The sequence below is a fragment of the Athalia rosae genome, chromosome 1, assembly GCF_917208135.1.
Source record: "Athalia rosae chromosome 1, iyAthRosa1.1, whole genome shotgun sequence".
Lineage (NCBI taxonomy): Eukaryota > Metazoa > Arthropoda > Insecta > Hymenoptera > Athaliidae > Athalia > Athalia rosae.
In genome coordinates, this window is record NC_064026.1 from 29,656,447 (window position 1) to 29,676,948 (window position 20,502).

The 20,502-nt window shown below is 37.8% G+C and overlaps 5 protein-coding genes and 1 long non-coding RNA gene across 12 annotated transcripts; 4 read left to right on the plus strand and 2 right to left on the minus strand.

Annotated features, from left to right (window-relative positions):
- The first annotated feature begins 72 nt into the window (after positions 1 to 72).
- LOC105683666 (transcriptional repressor protein YY1-like) lies at positions 73 to 4,178 on the plus strand. Of its 2 annotated transcripts, none has more exons than XM_012396421.3 (3): positions 73 to 613; positions 2,041 to 2,635; positions 2,871 to 4,178. In XM_012396421.3, the coding sequence occupies exons 1-3, from the start codon at positions 127 to 129 to the stop codon at positions 2,983 to 2,985; spliced, it is 1,197 nt and encodes a 398-aa protein (XP_012251844.1). In that variant the 5' UTR covers positions 73 to 126; the 3' UTR covers positions 2,986 to 4,178. The 2 variants fall into 2 exon arrangements, with proteins under 2 accessions (XP_012251844.1, XP_012251845.1); XM_012396422.3 differs by having other exon boundaries at positions 80 to 613; positions 2,080 to 2,635.
- A 291-nt stretch (positions 4,179 to 4,469) lies between these two features.
- On the plus strand, positions 4,470 to 6,843 carry LOC105683774 (zinc transporter ZIP9). Of its 2 annotated transcripts, XM_012396650.3 has the most exons (6): positions 4,818 to 4,838; positions 5,101 to 5,230; positions 5,299 to 5,398; positions 5,598 to 5,836; positions 5,901 to 6,035; positions 6,126 to 6,843. In XM_012396650.3, exons 2-6 carry the CDS (start codon positions 5,222 to 5,224, stop codon positions 6,378 to 6,380), a joined length of 738 nt encoding a protein of 245 aa, XP_012252073.1. In that variant the 5' UTR covers positions 4,818 to 4,838; positions 5,101 to 5,221; the 3' UTR covers positions 6,381 to 6,843. The 2 variants fall into 2 exon arrangements, with proteins under 2 accessions (XP_012252072.1, XP_012252073.1); XM_012396649.3 differs by lacking the exon at positions 5,299 to 5,398 and having other exon boundaries at positions 4,470 to 4,838.
- On the minus strand, positions 6,600 to 7,921 carry LOC105683777 (coiled-coil domain-containing protein 115). The gene is made up of 2 exons (XM_012396654.3): positions 7,682 to 7,921; positions 6,600 to 7,527 (listed from the first exon to the last, which is right to left on the minus strand). Exon 2 carries the CDS (start codon positions 7,518 to 7,520, stop codon positions 7,032 to 7,034), a length of 489 nt encoding a protein of 162 aa, XP_012252077.1. The 5' UTR covers positions 7,521 to 7,527; positions 7,682 to 7,921; the 3' UTR covers positions 6,600 to 7,031.
- Positions 7,922 to 7,925: 4 nt separating this feature from the next.
- LOC105683775 (protein l(2)37Cc) lies at positions 7,926 to 10,555 on the plus strand. Of its 3 annotated transcripts, XM_012396652.3 has the most exons (5): positions 8,025 to 8,063; positions 8,131 to 8,232; positions 8,479 to 8,580; positions 8,673 to 9,094; positions 9,199 to 10,555. In XM_012396652.3, the coding sequence occupies exons 3-5, from the start codon at positions 8,493 to 8,495 to the stop codon at positions 9,505 to 9,507; spliced, it is 819 nt and encodes a 272-aa protein (XP_012252075.2). In that variant the 5' UTR covers positions 8,025 to 8,063; positions 8,131 to 8,232; positions 8,479 to 8,492; the 3' UTR covers positions 9,508 to 10,555. The 3 variants fall into 3 exon arrangements, with proteins under 3 accessions (XP_012252074.2, XP_012252075.2, XP_012252076.2); XM_012396651.3 differs by lacking the exon at positions 8,131 to 8,232 and having other exon boundaries at positions 7,926 to 8,063; XM_012396653.3 differs by lacking the exon at positions 8,025 to 8,063 and having other exon boundaries at positions 8,206 to 8,349.
- Positions 10,556 to 10,848: 293 nt separating this feature from the next.
- LOC105683773 (acyl-coenzyme A thioesterase 9, mitochondrial-like) lies at positions 10,849 to 15,606 on the plus strand. 3 transcript variants are annotated; one of them, XM_048650424.1, is made up of 12 exons: positions 10,849 to 11,175; positions 11,433 to 11,569; positions 11,670 to 11,764; positions 11,874 to 12,119; positions 12,203 to 12,333; positions 12,829 to 13,051; positions 13,162 to 13,385; positions 13,457 to 13,609; positions 13,704 to 13,854; positions 13,955 to 14,830; positions 14,898 to 15,129; positions 15,386 to 15,606. In XM_048650424.1, exons 2-10 carry the CDS (start codon positions 11,520 to 11,522, stop codon positions 14,017 to 14,019), a joined length of 1,338 nt encoding a protein of 445 aa, XP_048506381.1. In that variant the 5' UTR covers positions 10,849 to 11,175; positions 11,433 to 11,519; the 3' UTR covers positions 14,020 to 14,830; positions 14,898 to 15,129; positions 15,386 to 15,606. The 3 variants fall into 3 exon arrangements, with proteins under 3 accessions (XP_048506381.1, XP_012252070.2, XP_012252071.2); XM_012396647.3 differs by having other exon boundaries at positions 10,849 to 11,134; XM_012396648.3 differs by having other exon boundaries at positions 10,851 to 11,175; positions 12,203 to 12,318.
- Positions 15,419 to 20,492, minus strand: LOC125499963. The gene is made up of 6 exons (XR_007277086.1): positions 20,339 to 20,492; positions 19,808 to 20,158; positions 19,528 to 19,715; positions 19,087 to 19,445; positions 18,607 to 18,907; positions 15,419 to 18,522 (listed from the first exon to the last, which is right to left on the minus strand). It is a non-coding gene; the product is annotated as an uncharacterized LOC125499963 (long non-coding RNA).
- Positions 20,493 to 20,502: the final 10 nt, after the last annotated feature.

Consider the following 20,502-nt stretch of genomic DNA (forward strand, 5'->3'; position numbering starts at 1 on the left):
TGGGAATTCAAATAGATGGAGTATGTTTATGAAAGGAGAATAGCAGAGGGGGGGATAGAGAGAGATCACGTGATACGCGGTGAGCCGCCTTGCAAACGGCTGCAGCCAGCCATTTTGATTAGTAACATGGCGTCAGCGGAGATTAATATGGCGTCCTCGGACATAATAACCGAAGTTGAGATTCAACCCGATATCCAGGAAGTCGAAATCGAGACGATCCCCGTGGAAATTCCTTGCGAAACTGTAGAAACAACGATCGAGGGAGATGACGGGCAACCGATGATCGCATTGCAAGCTTTACCGGAGCCAGGGCGTGAAGAAATCATATTGCAAACGCAAGAGGAGATCGTTGGAGGAGACCCGCTGAGCGTTTACGACCAAATACCAGTGCCAGAAAACGATATTTATGTTGAATCAAGCCCTGGCCCTTCTAGAAAAGGCCCAAAGAAAGCTCGCAAAGGTGGAAGTTCAAGATTTAGAGCCCCGGACCACACGATATTTGGAGACATGGGAACGGAGACGAAGGCTAGGAAGTGGGAGCAGAAACAGGTCCAGATCAAAACACTGGAAGGCGAATTTTCTGTAACAATGTGGGCTTCGGGAACTGATGACGGTAAGCTCATTATCATTTCTGTTGTTATAAAAAGCCCAAAGCGTACTCCTACGTCCCAAACCTAGAAAAATGCCTCACGTATGGAGAATTTTCAACGCACACACGCGCGCGACGCACTTCCGGTTTGCTCTGATCAATACCGCGTTCCTGGCACATGTATCATTTAAAAACTTTGCAAATTTACGAGTATTTTAGTACCGGCGATTTTGTTGACAGTCCGTGTTGTTTGTTTTGATCGGGGGATCGCCATTATGCTGTCAGGGGGGGCAGCCATATTTTGAAAATGGCTTCTTTTGCCCGCATCGGCCATTTCAAGATCATGGCGGAGGGCTGCTTTCGACAAACGAACAAAGGCAGCTCAAAGGAGTCGAGCTCTTTCTTTATTCTCCTTGTTCGTTGACGGCTTACAGAATGCCCTCTTCTCGGCTAAATAAAATGCTGTATGATAGTTCCCCAAACTTTCTGTCTGTAATTGCTATTCTGTGATTCCTAAAACGATATTTTCCTCAAAGTTTGTAATTCAAGACACTGGGCGTCATGTTGACTACCATTTTTGTTTCTACCCAACATGCCCCGCGGCGTTCCATTCATATTATTTGAAAATTTAAATGCACTGCGCTCAGCACAGCGTCCGAGACAAGCTTAGATAAAATATGCGTCAATTTCATACCCAAGAATGCTACCGAACTTGAGATAGTTATAGTTACGCTGTGTACCGGTATTTTTAAGTAAACAGTAAATGCAAGACAGCATTTCTCGTTTTTTTAACCACCTATTATTTTCGCGCTTTAAATTATAGGCTTTTGTAATCTAAGATTAATGAAAAGTAGAAGATTGAATTTCTGTAACTGATGATATTTGGTCCACACACTTGTAAAATGTCATATACTGTGTAGTGCCAAAGTAAGTCTATTTTTTCACTTTGGAGTAGATCTACTCAATGATGTAGTAGAGAAACCGTGGGAGGTGGCATTGTTGATAGTAATTGTTGTACTCCTCCAGATCTGGAGAAGTGATAGCAATGAATTTCTTAGTGTGTTCTATGACTTAGCTCACAATTATCGTAGTATTTCTATAATTCAACTAGTTACAACCAGTTTCATGTTTTTAGAGACCAGAGATTTATTTCAAAAATACATATTGGAATCGGTTACAACTCAGAAAAGAACTGCAATGAAACTTGGAAGCAGTTTATTTTTACGGTTTTTCTTTTACCAAATATACAACTAGAGAAAAGTATTGCTGTTATAAACCAATCGAGATTCAGTTATAAGAGTAAAGTGTAGATCTAGAATATATTTAGAATTTTTTATTGAAACCTCTGAGATGAATACTAAAAAAGTAAGGCCACCTCCCTTGTTTCTTGCGCAATAAATGGAACAGAACGATAGCTTTCGTTTGGGTTTGCTTGTTTGTTGCTGTTAAAGGGAGTGTCCTATTAGCATCTCACCTGGTGGATGTTCCAGATGAGGGCTCCAACCCAGAGCCTGACCCTGACTACACAGAATACATGACTGCAAAGTCAGTTGCCAAGTTCAACCACTCTGGGAGTTCTGTTTCTGATGGCATGCCAGGCCTCGATCTGTCAGATCCGAAACAATTGGCTGAATTTGCACGACCTGGGCACAAGTTAAAAGTACGAAAACCACCCAGCATAGACGGAGTCGAACGCACTATTGCCTGTCCACACAAAGGGTGCACAAAGATGTTCCGCGATAATAGCGCCATGCGCAAACACCTCCATACTCACGGCCCAAGAGTGCATGTATGCGCAGAATGTGGAAAGGCCTTTGTTGAAAGTTCGAAATTAAAGAGACATCAACTTGTCCATACTGGTGAAAAACCCTTTCAATGTACCTTTGAAGGATGTGGTAAACGATTCAGTTTGGATTTCAATCTACGAACTCATGTTAGAATTCACACTGGGGATCGACCATATGTATGCCCCTTTGATGGATGCAGCAAAAAATTCGCTCAGTCTACAAACTTGAAATCTCACATACTGACTCATGCAAAGGCTAAGTGAGTATTATTATGAAAATAGTATTTGGCATCTAATAACTACATTTTGAAAAGTCTTACATCTGGTAGTCTAGAATTAATTATGAGACAATACTCTGTAGTTAACACTCTAAGAAATGATTACTCATTTTTGATATACATTGTTTACCTCGCTATAAATTTCCATATAATCCTCAAAATCCTCAAAATCTTCAAAAGAATCAGTAACTAACTTATATTTGAACGAATTTTTCAGATCTCGTAACGCAATTGGTAGACAGGTGTCACAGATACAGTTGCAACAACCACAGTTCGTTCAGGTTGAAGTAGCTGATGTAGACAACCAACAGTTCATCGTGTACGCTGATTAGCCCCCCTAAATACCCTTTGCCCCAACGACCCCCTTGATAATTATCATAGCCTTTAATTATTAACCCAAACAGTGTACATATTTACGATATGCAGCGAGTGATGAGGACAGGAGGGTACTAAAGCTATTAGCTATCTTAAGAGTTTGAAATAATTGATCGATGAATACCTCTGTGCTATAATTGGTCATTTAAACAAAAAAAAATTTTTAAGAAAGCACCACAAACACAAATTGAAATTCGAATCATGTCGCTGAACTAGAGTACCTCCCAAAGACATACAAGATAGTCCTAGTGCACAACATCTCGATTTTGTTCAGGACTGAACTTGTAGCAAAATCAATCACAGCGGAAATTGGAATGTTAGTCAAAATTGCAATGCAAAAGATATTGCTTCTGCAAAAGACTGTTTAGTTTGTCACTTTGAATGTAAATCATATCTATATTTATATAAGAACTTAATGAAACAAAATATTTTCTCGTATTTAACTTTATGGCCAGAATTCCTAGACTGCTTTCGTCTATCTCGTATGTCCATGGTACCAGTAATTGTGGGAATAAATGTTCAAACCTTTTGAATCAAGAGCTAGACTTGTCAGACTACGTTAATTTAAGAATGTAAATTAAAATCAAAGAAAAAAAAAAAATTCAATTACAAAATATGTTTTTAGACGTTTTTATGGCTACTACTTTAGTACATCCCGTTGAAATATTAGATGGTGATAATTTAAATGTTATATTGTGATCTGTGGCGATTATGAGGAGAACTTATACGATGTGTGAAGACTGTTCGTGTGTTACTTATCCCTTGTTACTATTTGCTAGCTGTAAACGATATGAAAGAAAATTGAGTCCAGCATCCATATTGCACCGATGCAAACGGTGAATCAATCGAGTTATAAATATATCAATGCTACATAAAATTGACTCGGTTTTCTCATTCGTGGACAATAAAATGAATTCTCTAGTTATACACAGTTTCATACTAAAAGATTTGTCCATTTATTCCCAGTGATAATAATAATGCAAAATACTTTTATCATTAACAAAAGTAAATTTAAAACTAAAGTAAATAAAGAAAAGTTAATAAATTTTATTCTATGTAATATGATTACTATTAAACTTAATGAATATATTTAAGTTTGTCAATTTATATGAAATGAGATGAGAAAAAAGTAAACAAAAAGTAATGTCTATGCTTTCGCCCTTTCGCTTATTCAATATTTCTTTTAAATATTTCAGTACTAGGCTGAAGATGCACCGGAGAAGAATGAAGTAGAGTACTTGTTTACATAGTTCAATTGTCATACGGAAACGTGTTCGTGACGTCACAAGCTGTCAAATGTCAAATCTTCGTTGGCGAGAATAGCTATTTATAATTTTTATTTTCGATCCCATCCTTCAAAATTTTGACAGACATGATTTATATCTAGAATAAAGGGTCCATATTTTCATCCAGCTATCGAAGCAGCCGTTCAATTGTGATGTAAAAAATTTGATTTCAGTGGCTCCGCAATCCGTTCCGGCTGTTTCCGTACTGGTGGTACTGGATCGTATTCGCTTTCGTAGTGTGACATATGGCATGCCACCTTCACCTCAAATATGGCGACGTAGCAGAAATCATGCAAGCCAAAATATTTGCTGCAATATCCATAAAATTTGACAGGTCAGCAAATTGCAGTGAAGTCAGGTGCCGTAGTAATATAGAAGTTGCGACGTATGGTTAGTTATCGGTTGACTTTTTGACGAACAACTTAAAAATGGAGCAAACCGGAGTCTTATGGATGCTTGCTCTGGTTATGTTATTCGGTTCTTATTTGGCCGGATCCTTACCATTAGTTATCAACTTATCTGAGGTATGTGACCGTCATTTCAATACGATAATATCCAACAAACACGTAATTTCAGTGAATAACAGTTCATGATAATCTCACTCCCATCACATCTGTCACACTTTTCTGTTTCGTCATGAAGGAACTTCTATCGTCAAACTGTTGGTCCTACCTTTAATCTCCTTTGCTATACGAAGTGTCATAGAATAATTGAACAACTATATGTAGCAATGTTGGAACTCGTTAACGTTGTATTTTTGATTACATTTTTTCAATTACTTTCTAGGACAAGCTGCAGCTAGTTTCGGTATTGGGAGCAGGATTACTTGTCGGAACAGCTCTCGCGGTTATCATTCCAGAAGGTGTGCGTGCGTTATTCAGTGCTGGAGGTGCTGACGCTCACCACGATGCCAGCGGTAAGGAGCATTTCAAGGTGATGGCTGTAAATTTGCAGTTCCGATAACGCAGGAATATTATTTATAAGGATGGCCACACGAACAATGAAAATGAGTTGAGAGTATTTATTGAGCGGACATCAACATGCAAACTGAATCGCCTGGCCGGACATATTTTCTTGAAGAGAGGTTCGACTTCCAGATTGCTTATCGATTTATCTGATCGAATAGTACAATCTGAATTCAATCAACGCAGATGTGTATTTACTAATTTACAGAAAACGATGTGTAAATTACAAAAAATGATGTGTTCGATGCAAAATTCAAGTGCTGTTACTCGACAAAAAATGTTTAATGAAATAATTCAAATGGTTACTTTTCTTTGCAGGTGATGTTCATAGCCTCATTGGTATTACACTGGTGTTAGGTTTCATATTCATGCTGTTGGTGGATCAGTGTTCATCCAGGGGTAATGGAGAAGGAGGTAAACCGACAGAAAAGAGTTTAACTGCTACACTGGGACTGGTAGTGCATTCCGCAGCAGATGGTGTAGCTTTGGGAGCTGCCGCTACTACGGCACAGGCTGACGTAGAGATGATCGTTTTCCTTGCTATTATGCTACATAAGGTATACCCTTTCGACTCATTAACTTATATTTTCACATCAATTACTGTAATAAATGTTCTTTCAGGCTCCGGCAGCCTTTGGACTTGTGTCTTTCCTGCTCCACGAAGGTGTTGATAGAAAGAGGATACGAAAGCATTTGTTAGTCTTTTCACTGGCAGCTCCGTGTCTCGCTTTAGTCACCTTTTTTGGTATTGGGAAGGTTGGTTTCTTGTTTAATTTATCTTTTAGGTGATCAGTATCATCCAGCTAATTATACAATTTGTAGATAATCTATTCTATTATCTTTTAGGAAGGCAAGGAAACGCTGAGTAGTGTCAATGCTACGGGCTTAGCGATGTTGTTTAGTGCAGGAACATTCCTTTATGTAGCTACAGTGCATGTTTTACCTGAATTGATGGTGAGAGGAAATAATAGCCACTCCCATTTACCGACTACGGAAGGAGGTTCCATTCCAGCAGGGGGTCTAAGATTCAAAGAGTTATTAGCTCTAGTGGTTGGATCATTATTGCCAGCTCTAATTACAACAGGGCATCATCATCATTGACCAGCAACGGAAATCAGTTCTCCACTGTGAGCGTAAATATTTATTCCTTGCAAACTGTTTACATTATGCATGTTTAATATGTACATAATGAACATGTCATTTTCCATCCTACTACGTTTTATCTGTATACTTGTTGATTCTTGTAATTATTTTTTCATTGTATAAAAAAAAAATTCGATACATTATTATACATATAAATATATTCTTGTGCAGATTTTCTTATTCGAATTCTACAATCGAATCTCTATGCACATTGCTCAATTTTCTATTATAGCGATGAATTAAAACGACTTGGATTTATACATCATGCATTTTTGTAACTAATTTCTACTCTGATTTATAACATGAACCTAGTAAACTTACATAGTGGTATAATATTTTAATAGGTACGTAACATACGTGCTGAGCAGATACGTGAGATTTGTTTTAAATAGCAATTCATAATAAAAAATATCTGAAGGCAGATCTTGATTGGTTTTTGATCGACTATGTATACTTTGTATCATTGTTGTTTTACCTGTTACATTACCTCAATTTCAAAGGTCTAGCGGGAGCCCTGCACCAGATACTCAACATGAACTATTTGATTAATATATTACAATTTATTCATTTATTAGTTGATTACTTTGAACCTTACTATTTATAATTTGACTATTCCTCTTTTGCACCGATTTTAAGTTTTGTCCGTTTTAAGTCTTCAAGTTTTTCTGTGTTGAGTATAATTTCAGAGCGTACATTTGCACACCTAGCACTGAGCTGCAACACAGCCTGAAACCGTTTCTGTGCATTACGCAGATTTTGTGGAACAAGAACACCAAACCACTTGAGAGGATCTTGGATATCATGGCTCTCAATTTTTTTCATTTTATTGATAATGTCAAACTTTGGAATGTTATCAGCCCTTTCGGTTCTGTGAATCTCAAATAGCGACTCAACTAGTTCCGCTTCAGTGGGTACTTGAAGTATCCCGATAGTTTCCATTCCCCGAATATAGCGAGCTTTGGCTAGCTCAATGTGGCCATCTCGTAATAGATTTTCAATCTGCAAGGTTACAGAGACTTTTTCTTCCATCAATTCTAAGGATTTCAACGATAGCTCGTCCAACTCCTCACATATTTCATCTATACTCCGATGCATCATCTTTCACCTAAGGACAGAGATTGCAATAATTTTGGTTCAAGAATTTGAAATAGGATATAGCGCAGTGTACTACTGATTGGTCATTTCATGCCTGGGAAAGATTCAATAACACCAGATTTTAAATGTGATAATATTGTTAATAATAAGTCAATAGATCTAACCTTAGAACTATAACAATCTCGGGTATAATATTCCTTCAAAAGGTGAGCGTGACGGTTGATAAGTATTTACATATGAGTTCGATGAGTTTGTACAATTCTATTAATTAGGGCTTGCAACTGAAATAGGTGAGTTGTGCCAGCTGTGGTTGTGCTCTCTTTGTGCTTTGTGCTAAATGAACAAAGTAATCATTGATCACAATAGAGGTCGTAGTACTCATGGTTCATGGGATTCTACGCTACAGCAACGTTGACGGCGCGCTCCATGCTCGTTCCCTTGTGCCGGCTCTCCTTGTGACCAGGCGGGATCCATTTTCCTTCATCGACTTTGCACTGCTGCACGAGGAGAAAACTGACAAGGCACCTTCAAAACCCGGTGACTTACGTAAGCTACGATGATTGTTGTAAAAGTATTTTCAATTCATCGATCCATGCAATTTTTCTTTCACTAGATTACGTAACGGGAGCTCACGGGTGTTACTAATATCGCTGTAAAATCACTTGGAACCGGTTGATTATCATGAACTTTTCACCCCTCTTATCTACAATTTAAGGTAGTCAGAGGGCTTCGAGTAATCGAACATCCCCCGATGATAAAGTTTCCTTTGGTTTATTGCTGTTGTCCTCACCTTCCAGTTATAACTCGTAGTATTAGTTAAGTCGTACGCGAGGTGAATATTTTAGGTTAGATGTACACAAAATTATAATGACTATTGCATCAGTGTGTCTAAACTGTGCAGATTTGTTGATTTTGAGAATGTTAGTGAGGCACAGAGTCCATAAACTTGATTTTGTTTCAGATACATTTTGAAAAATGGCAGCAAACTTCTTTGGTAGGATTGGACAGCTAGGCCTTGGTCTTGCTCTTGCTGGGGGTGTTGTCAATTCAGCTTTATACAATGGTTTGTCCAATTCATTTTCTCTACCAAATATGTATAATGCCTGTTGGTATCACCATCCAATTTCATTCCACCAACTTTTATTAATATTTCAGTTGACGGAGGTCACAGAGCTGTGATATTCGACAGATTTGCAGGAATAAAAAATGCAGTTGTGGGTGAGGGAACTCATTTCTTCATTCCATGGATCCAGAGGCCAATTATGTTCGATATTAGATCACGGCCACGAAATGTCCCTGTGGTTACGGGAAGTAAAGACTTGCAGAATGTTAATATTACATTGCGTATATTGTTCCGGCCAATTCCTGATTCTCTTCCCAAAATCTACACCATCCTTGGAGTCGATTACGACGAACGAGTACTACCATCGATTACTACAGAAGTTCTCAAAGCAGTCGTTGCACAATTTGATGCCGGGGAATTAATCACTCAACGTGAAGTCGTTTCTCAAAAAGTTAGCGAAGATTTGACAGAGCGTGCCAGCCAATTCGGTGTCATTTTGGATGATATTTCCATTGTAAGTATTTAATTCCTCATCAAGTTCTTTGATAAGGAATAAATGGAATAATTTTTCAAACTGAATTCTGCAATTGAATCTAATGATTTGTATATTATTTTCAGACGCACTTAACTTTTGGTAAAGAATTCACGCAAGCTGTGGAGTTGAAGCAGGTCGCACAACAAGATGCCGAAAAAGCACGTTTTCTGGTAGAAAAAGCTGAACAACAGAAAAAAGCTGCCATTATTACTGCGGAAGGTGATGCCCAAGCTGCCCTCCTACTCGCTAAATCATTCGGCGAAGCCGGTGATGGTTTGGTAGAGCTCAGGCGAATTGAAGCTGCTGAAGATATAGCATACCAATTATCCCGGTCTCGCCAAGTGTCATATCTTCCTTCTGGTCAAAATGTTCTCTTAAACCTTCCACAGTAATACAATAAATGATGAAAAGTGTAAATAGAATTTGCAAACTTGTTAAAAAATTTCACTCAAAGATATATTATCGTTTACTGTCACGATCGAGGATATCACATGTACTAATTATCGAAAATCACTGTTCATACGGTTCATAAAAGAAGGCAACCCGGAATTATTTTTTGCATTTATTCAGATTGCCTTCGAAGTCTTTTATAAGGACTTCTGAACACCCGCTTTTTACTTTAAAATCAATGACGTTCGTTGGTTTCTTAACTTTTGTCGAGCGACGCTTGTGCGACTACAGGTTTTAAATGGTTTGAAGTACTCTAATGGTTTTACAATATGGGGAGAGCATTTTCCTTGGATCTCGGGGGCTTTTATTGAGGGGGATGCTCCACATGAGTTGCATCTTGCTTATGTGTATGGATAAAAACTGTGGGTGTAGACTCTTCTCTATTAAATTTCAAATGGCACTCCGCGATATTATTTGGCTGACTACCCCACGTAAGACGTACGTATGACAAACGATTGACTGTAGGAGACTTGCATTGATTTTCAAAGCAACTGAAAAAATTGAAATATTCATAATACGTACATGTGATATTGTCTGTTATCAAAATACAAACTTTTGTCGGCATTTAAATAGGTCTGATTTCAAATTTATCGTACTCACGTAATTGAAAGGTGTTAAAATGCGATTAAGAAGTCATTTATTCACATGAAACATGTGCACACTGTTAATTTTTTTAATTCCAAGTAGAAAGTGTAAAGGAAATTTGTTAGCATGAATTCTATTGTTGATTGAGTTCGCACCTGTAGTTGTAACAAACATGCTTTCAATTCTGAAGTATTTTCAATTTCTTTTTATTCCAATCAAAATCCTTCATTCGAAATTGTTTGACGTGCCTAACCAATTATACAATCACGAGGTCAGGGAAATCACATGGTAATAGATTAGCGTGTTGTTAGTCATGTGGCATTTAAATCAATGTTTGCCGTGTTATGCATCTACAAATGTAACAGAGCATTCTATCAATTTAAACGTTTTTTAGCAACGATCAAATACTGCAGTTTTTATTCACCTTTTTTTTTTTTAATGACATTCCGTTTGTGCGGTTTGGAAGAGGCTTAATTTTATTGCCGTTTACTGGAGAAGCGTAAATCTGGTCATACAAATGTAAAGTCAACGAGAAATAATTCAACACGAAAAGTAATGAACGTTTTAATTAACATCCTCTATTTGGCGGGTTTTTTATTCATCTCACTTGGTGAAACCTCCGCCGATAACCACCAGTCTACCTATTTCTTCCACCTGATGACACCCATGTCGGCAACAAAGAGTGCTGTCGAAGGCGATCGAACTTCCTCGTTTAGGACTGACCGAAGATTATTAATATAACAATCAATGATGTCATCCGTTACGCTCATATCGTACACCTTCACCAGAAAGTATGGACTTTGAAAATATGAGTTCATTTGAAGGATATTAGCTAATAAAAAATAACTACGTCATGCTAATGCAATTGTCAACTAATTTTGAGATTAGGTCTACTGCGGTGTGCCAAGTGCAATTTGTCTGAGGAGTAGGATAATTCCAAAGGAAGGAGAAAAGAACCATCTGTCGACTAAATTTCTTTAGACGGTGTGTGCTAACAAAAACAAATTTAAGTAGATTGCCAATGCGTAAGTTTGAGAATAGAACTATTTCCTGGTGTCAGTTCATAAGGTCAGATTATCTTACTGGTTTCATCGCATATCACAAGGATGATAACTTTTATTTTCACAATTATGAGAAGCTGGTTAATGCTCAAATAGAACTAACATAAATTCAACCAATCTACCAAAGGCTAATCTGATTTTATTAGTTTTCTATTGCTACAACACAAAGTAATATAATCCTATAATCATAACGTGACCAGATTATGTTCAATTGTTCACAGAAATCAAAATCAGCATTGTGAGTAAGGGTGTGATATTCACTAAGAACACTAGCAAATCCTTATTGTTGATACCTAAAAATTGGCACCATGGCCATGGGTGTGATGATACGGCACGTGCTACACCAACCACTGTTAATGTAAGTAACTATTGATCTGATTGTTTATTCACAAAATCAGTATGAGATTTTGTAATATTAACTGATTCTTGCACTTGTTTTTCATTTCTACCAAATACAGGAGGAGGACATTGATGAGTTTTCAACGATATTTGTTAGAAACAAAAAACATCAATATGGGTGGACCAGAAGCTATAGATGGCACGATAGCTGATAGTCAGTACAGTCTTACACTCATATGTCAATAGAGTTATTATGGATCTGGATGATTCAGGTCTCAACCAAATCCGAAATCTTTCAATAACATGTTGATTAACCATTCCAGTGAAGAAGACTCTTGAAAAAATTATGGGTATCAAGAAGGGTTACTCACCATTGCAACCGTCACGTGAACATTTATTAAAACTGTTACCATCTTCGCAAGATGAATTGCCACCACGTTCTATGCAGGACAGTTTTTCATCCGTCATACTACCACTTAGCTCGGATTTAGATTTACAAGAAAAATACGTCACCTTCTTGGGAAATGTTAGATTAGGAAGACTCATGGAAGATATGGACAAATTTGCAGGTAGTTAAAACCGATTGCATAAATATTGTTACCCGCGTGGTTTCTGCAATTGAAATATTTGAACTAACTAACAATTGTTCCAGCTTGGGTTGCCTGCAAACACTTGCTAAATCCGAAGATGAAAGAGGGGGATATTCTTCCTTATACACTGGTCACCGCTCTTGTGGACAAAATTGACTTTACGGATTATGTACCCAAGGTATTTACAGACAAGGTATTTTATAACTTTCCTTAAAAATACACAAAACATCATGGCACACAGGCATGGTTTGTTAATCTTTTTTTGCCTTAACTCACAAAACCATTTTTGCTTTTTTTTGTCATAACTAAGCTCAATGGTATTATTATTTACTAAATATTTCAGTGTGTAATGAAAGACCTTAATCCTGGATTTTGATACATTTCTTTTCACTTTTTCGTTTTTCCCCTCATTTTACAAACATTCTGAACCAGTATAAATATGTATGAAAATTAGGAATGGAGATTTAAAAATCAGCTCAGTCATAAGTTCAACCATAGGTGAATCACTCGCTAATCTTCAGCTCTTTGAAAAATACTTTAATCAAAAATTAAACAATATGAATTAGATAGTATATGACGTGGAATTGAATTGATCTTCTAATATTGCAATTGAACGAGTTGTTACATTCTTATCTTTCCATATCCATACAGGTATATATTTGGCATACTTCATTGACTTATTTGATAGGCAGCTGGCGATATTCGACTTTCTGGTCATGTGTCGTGGGTGGGAAATTCGACCATGGAAATTGTTGTATGGTTGGAACAAAAGGATCAGAATAACTGGCAAAAATTAACACGTGCATTATTCTTATTTGCTGCAAGAGATTCGCTAAACACACGTGCAGCGTTTGTCAACAAACTGGTCCCTGCATCGGAGCACGAAACGAAGATACTGCAAGGAGGCGAAGGTATAATATTCTAAAGTCTTCCTATTTTGGATACATGTTACCATAAGTTTTCAAGTTGTTTATCCCTCTGTAAGTTGCAAATATCCCATTAAACCGGTATCGTTCTATAGCGAGAAAGAAACGAAGGCAATCTGTGCAAAAACAATCGCTGCTTAAAATGGTTCCCACGGTTGAGGAACAGCAAATAATTCATGACGTCTTCGTCAAAACGATAGACGCCCAACACTATTTGAATAGCCGACGTACCATACCGCAAGATGCCGTCTGGATGGAAACTTCTGAAATAAGCAATCTCATTTTTAGTCACCCAGAAGATAGAAATTATCATAATAAGGTATTTCTTTTTTTCGTATACATTTTTCACCCTGAAAAGTTAACAGCAGATTGCTAAATTCAATTACATAGGTGTTTGGAGGGTTTCTGATGCGACATGCATTGGAGTTGAGTTGGTCATCTGCATTTCTTTTTGGCAAGCAGAGACCGCGATTGGTGCACATCAGTGATATTCTGTTTCATCGCCCTGTCGATGTGAGCTCTATCATAAAAATGTTTTCAAACGTAAGTAGTCAATGACAAATTATTTCAAAAAATAAAAATGGCCTCGGCAATATTGACGGCATATGGCATCTTTTATATGTTCATCATGTCTTAGGTGGTCTACACGGAGCATAATATGATGCAGATAGCTGTTCACGCTGAGGTTTACTCCCCAGAGAAAGACGAAGTTGTAACTACCAACGAGTTCCATTATACATACCAGATAAACGATAAATGCAAACTTGTGATGCCAAGAACTTATCACGGTAAGTTAGTTTACGAGCATTACAACACTTGAGAGTGTAAAATTACGGTGATGTTTTGAAGGTGATAAACGAACTTCACGGGGTTTTTTCTATTTTTCAGAGGCGATGCAATACTTGAATGGACGTAGAAACTTTCAACGTGTTATGGGGCTGACACAGGAATAATAATAGCCCCGGTATTTGTATGACTGGTATATAAATGTATAAGAAGAGTAATGTTGATTTGTTACATACTTGCATCGACCGATCTGAAGAAACTGTTAATGATTTACTGACGCTCGAAAACTAGAAAAAATTTTCGTTCAGTACAAATCAGGAATATTGTAAGGCGTTATTATTTGGACCCGTATATATTAATCTTTGTACTTATTTATTATTAGCAATGCATTATATGTATATTTATTTAATGACATGAACTGTTTTACATTAATATAACATACTTATAAAATGAAACAATAATATTAATGTCGCTATCCTGTTTAAACCAAATCTATAACTTATGCATTACCTTTTTAATAGGCGGTTCTTACCGGAGCAATTTATAGTTTTTGTTTTTATTTTTCTTCTATCTTTCATCAATGAATATTCAGCAATATAAATATGTTGGATGGTCGGTATCTTCGGGTGAAAAGTTGAGTCAGGTGCCCAGGAATGGAAACTCACATCCCATTGGCAATCGAACGCGTAATGCCAACGGTGGTGGAGTTACCAGATCTTGACACATGTGCCAATGGCTGTAATAATTAGTTTGTACACACATGCATCGTTGTAAAATTCCAACTGATATTACCTCACATCACTTACAAGCTACGAAGCTTATTATTATTGGCATTGATCTTTATGGGGGAAGTGCGACATTTTAGCGCCGCGATAAGCACAATAATAATACCATATAATCGGATATTAAAACACAGCGTGATATCTGGTAGGGATCAGTTAGCTTGTGGCGAGCGAACCGGTGATCTCTTGATAAACCGTGAGCATCCTTATAAGAATCAACGCTGTATCAAATTCTAATTACAACAATCGCCTTCTCGTTGCAGGGCAATAGTACATCAAAATTAACGACAATGAGCAGAGCAGTCAAAGCGATGATAGTTGTCTTCTTGATCGCTATCAGCGTCGCTAATTTTGTAAATGGAATAGTTTGCCCGGCTGGTGTTTGTGCGACTGTACGTTGCGAGAGTAAAACACAATCTTCGTGTTCGGAAGGCCAGACGCTCGCGCCATTCGCAGGCTATTGCGGATGCTGTCCTGCTTGCATAAGAAATATCCGTAAGGATTAAATGCTGCATTGCAGCGAAGCGTATAATGAATTGTACTCTTCTTCAGTTGCGGAATTCAATAATTTTTCCGCGAAATATTTCTATCCGCAGAGTTATAACTTCATCATTCCAAAATTGAAACTCCGATCCTTATTTGTTCACACGGAAACTGTACATACATATAATACAGACTGAGAGTTATGATGAAAATTCTGATTATTTTAATCAAATTAACGATAAATAGGATAACTTACGTTTTGTTACAGCCAAAGGTCAGGATTGTGGAGCGCATCATCTTCTACTTGGTGTACCGCAAACGGCATCATGCGAACCGGGCACTCTCTGCCAGAAAGTCGATGATAAATTCATCTGCGCCGAAGAGCAGCAAAAATAATGCCGAGTCTGATCACAAAAACCATGTATAGTTACTTGATGTTTACGCCTGAAAAATAATTAATGATGTAATAAAAATATTCAATAACAGTAACAATCAATCTTTGTTTTTATCTCACTCCTAATAAATTTCTATATGTAGGGACCTAATCACGTTGAATATAATTCCTCTTGAATTATCAGATCGCTAAAATTAGTTTTCTGCCGCTCTTCTCTGATTATATAAATGATCGTTACCTGCCATTGATGCGTAATTTATTAATTGATACTATCATTATTATCATTTATCATTACACAGATATACACTCATATTCTATACCTATATACAGTAATTATTGATGCAACACGAGACTCCGTATTAAATCAACAAACCTTCCGCTGCAGATATGAATATGATCGTCATCTAGCGACAATAATCCGTATAAGTTTAATTCTCGATGCGTTTTGCGAATAATATTTCAATTATTTTACTTGAATTGTTACTAGTATTTATTATTCAACTCTATGAAGTACTGCGTATAGAACTTCGAGCAGACATTTTCGCACGGAGAATTCTTCAACGGCCGCGATAATTTCATGCGATAGTTTTATGGAGCGGCGCGGATGCAGCAATTAACGGTGTCGAATTGGGCGACTGCAAAAGCCACATTGTACAGTAAAAGTTGTTTGTGTAGCAAATTAGTATAATACCAATGAATTTAATATAGGGTGCTCCGTTCGATCAACTTGAAAATATTTTATTTCATTTGTCACTGGATAGGCATTCGAAAATACTACTAATTGTAAATATAGGAGAAATGAATGTTGCTTTGTTCCATTAATTTTCAAAAATTGATTAATGCAGAAACAATGCAATAATGTTTAAGATGAATTGAATAATTTCTGAACGTTGCTTTATTGAAATAAATGTTTTTTAATTCAAGCATTACTCCTCCCAATAAATGGGTTATAAGGCTCAACCCTTTGAAGGTCAGTTTTTTGAAACGTGGTCTGCAAGCATGAAAGGGGGACGCGCCAGCGACGACCGTCTGGATACATGGAACGAACGCAAACGGTGCAGTGGCTTGCTTGCCGGGTAGAAAGCATTAAAACGTGAAACAATGCGCGACCTTGACCGAAGTTCTGTGTCTGCAGCGGCAGCAGCAGGGATAACCGTCTAGCAAAATTTAAGTAGATTTTCACACACGCCCACCTGCTGGTGCCCCTGCAGCAATGAGAAACTGCATCACGCCATCGAAAATCTGCAGAAAATGACGCTTTGAATTTTCACCTCAATTTTATGGCGTATAATTATCCCGATCAGCGTGTAATTTCAAGTCTTGTCGGCAGCACTCTAGCCATAGGAAGAAATAAGCGAATTTATTTGCGACCATAATTGCCGCAAAATTATTTCTTAAGAATGCTACGATAAAGGGCGTATATTCCTTGGGAACTGGAAAAATTGGATCGAATTTAAATTTATGTACTTCACATTAATTAACTCGCTTTGGAAATTTGATTTCTCACATTTTTCGTTTTTTGAGGGATACGCCCTGGCCGCAAGTAGATGAATTTGCACAATTTTCGAAATCTCAAGCTTCTGTGCTTTTATAGATCATGAAATAAAAAAAAAAATTAATTTTCGAATCCCTTCTAACGGATTAACGCTTGAATGTTTTTTTCAACAGTTTTCAAAATTGAAATGATGTAATTAATTGATAATTATTGAACCACATTTCAGTTAAACTGGTGAAATTTCTGGGTATTCAATCCAATTATTCACGATTTCACGGTGAATAATTTTCCTGATCAAGTGGATAACGGGCGCATGAGACGTTTGAATTAAAAAATCTGACTATGATTCTGTATTGAGAAAAACCATATATTAATCAAAATGAACGTACGATTGGAAATGAAGAATTAAATAATTCATAGAATTCAACTGTAGGTATAATTTATGTGAAATAATTGAAAAATAACGGGTAAACTCAGATATTCTCAGAGAATTTATCAGTTATGGAATCTAGAGAATAGTTATTAATAACCGTGCAAACATTGCAATAAAAGAAGAAAAATAAGAAAAAGAGAACATCGATGTAATATCAGATTGAACTCACCGTCTCACCGACACCTGTAAAGCCGATTCTTGCAAACTGCAAATTGTTGAGAATATTTATCTCCGGGATAAGATGGCTCAATGCGTTGTTTCGAACTGGATGAGTAGATACATAAATCGTGTGGATCGAGACACGAATAAAATTTTGACAGATTTTACATTTCGAAATGTAATTGAGCCCTATAACGAAGTCGAAAGAATGCCAGCGAATCTCGTTGCACTCTCAAGTCCTCCGCACTGCAGTTTCTTTTAACTTGATTCACGATCAAAGCCGCGTCTATCGCGAAGCTCGTGGTTGGACGAACCAGCTCGCGGCTCGGTGATTGAAAGGACGACTTTTCCCTTTCGATTCCTACCTCAGGAGTCAGACTTGGGAGAGTAGGGTTTCGATCAGGAGACTCCAGAGGGAGAAGTTGCAGGAGAGGGAGAAGAAAAAAGTCTTCTGCAGTAGACGTAATTTCGGTCAGGTAGAAGCAGGTAGATACCTATATGTATACCTATAAAGCATAGGGTACAACCTATAGTTAGATGCGAAGGGTCAGGTATGGCTAGCTTATCCTATGGGGTTGCGCACAAACTGTACAATAATAACAACAACAGTTTGCGCATATGTGCAGGCCGCAGTGAATCCCATCCCATAAAAAGGGAACGGGTGAGTAGCAACAGGTGGATCAAACAAACTTACTTTCCTTCCTCAGAGATTAGAGAGAATATTTTCAGAAACCGTGGAAGAAGAACTTTATAGGGGTTTCTTCTACTTCTTCTTCTCCTTTTTCCTCCTCTTCTTCTTCTACTTTCTTCGCCTGGGCCTAAATGTGTAAAAATCTCATTCCTGTCAGCGACAGTTGTGCAGAGGCTGTGAATCCTTCAGGGTTCTGCAGGGATGAAAAGATGTGCCTGTAACGTCTGCAGTAGCTAAAATGGAATCACAGAGGGACTTTGGACTATTAATCATAAAAGGTATGGTGTGTAGTCTTAAAAACGAAGCACGCAACGAACCTGCGGTGTATATAAACTTATAGTGGCACTGCCCGCTACGGTTGCCTGGCTGCAGCAGCTTTGGTCCATCAGAAAAATAGAGGATATCAAGGAGAAAACCGGTTTCAATGGGGGTAGCCAGTTCAGCCGAGTTATCTGTCTGCAGACTGCATCGTTAGACCCCGCGCCAGCTTATACTTCGAGACATTGCTCGCCGCAGTGGTCTTTCAAGTTCGATTTCATCATTCGACGGATGTAGAAATTCCCCACCATGGGTATATTTTACTCTACATTATGTACTCCGATGACGCCAGCCCATGCGCTAGATAATTCTACATTATTTTAGTCGCCTTATCCAGCTCATATCACCTACAGCTAGATCAATTTATTATTTCTCATTTAGAAAATCGAGCTTTTATAAAAGCACTATGTACGCGAGATTGGAGGATGATCGTTTTACATACATTTTGCTGGCGGATATAACATGGTATAGTTACCTACCTATATAAGCTCGAGGTTTGCCGACATGCCGCAGCCGACTGGACGAGTGGCGAATTCTTTAGGTAAGTTGAAAAAAAATTTTGCTGCCGATATATAGGGTGTCCCAAGAAAGGGCCGGGTGCAGCTTGTTTCGTCCTCGCGACAAGGTCGTTTATTGCTGCAGCAGCAACATAGGTATGCGGTATATACTCCGTACGCCAAGATTTTACTGCAATAACCACATACACATCTTATGCGATCGCCGAATAGAATGTATGTTACTGTCACGGATATTACTGTGACGGCCTTTGCTGTTTAATCGGCCCTCATGGAATACAATTTCCATGGTATTACCATTACTGCAATTCAGAATGATGATTCTGGTAAAAAAATTACCAAAGAAATTAAGATTATTATCATGTCGGAGAATATGGCTTTCAAGTAGATATTTTGCAGCCCTACTTTCGGCAAATCCATGTGCGCTCAGTTCGGTTCGATTAAGCTCCCTTATAAAAAGATGCCCATATAAGTCAGCGGTCGGTGGTCCTTTAGACTTTATTACACTCGTCGATCATAGCCCTGCAAGTTTTCGTTGCTGTAATTCGGCAGAACAGAACTTCGGCGTCGTCGTTCCATCCACAATTTCCCCTCTAAAAGGCGAATTATTTATTTATAATCATTAAATTTCATATGTATAATTGAAAAAAATTCCTAAATTTCAAACATCCAACAAAAAGTTTACCGGGAATGTCCTCGGAAGTCTAGAATAATTTGCTTGTAGATGATGTACGCTATTTTTCTATTTGAACTCAATAATCCTTACAATTCGCTTGGATTTTCAAAAACGTCCAAACGTTGAAATATTTCGCCAAGAAGGGCATATTATGTAGGCGATCTATTTTGATCCAAGGAATTCAGCGGTAACGATGCTTTGGAGCACCGAGATCTCAAGGGCAAAAGATCGCTGGTGCAGCAGCAGCAGCATCAGCAAAAAAATCGAAGATGGAAGCTCCTGTTGGAGTTGAGGTCGGTACTTTGGTGACTCTTGTCAATGTCATTCGTGAATGATTACCCCACAGGTTATTAATAATATCTATTGAAATAAAAAATCGTAAGATCAGTTTGTGGCGCTCGTTTCATAGAGGTAATTTTGAACTATTGTTATCCTGTCTTGGGAACTTTTGAGGCGAAAAATAGAAGAGAATTTTAGAGTCAATTATTAGCGGTTGACTAAGCTACGTAACGATCATGAACAAGGCTCGGCTTAGTATACCTTTAATTTTCATGCCAGAAGGTAGAAATTGTCCCATCTGATAACGATAAATTTTCCGTTGTTGTGAAAAATTGATGTGTTTCATCGGCTTGTTTGAAGCTCAAACCTCGACTTCTGGATAACTGCTGATCAATTTCCGGTTTCTGCCTCATCTGTCAACAACC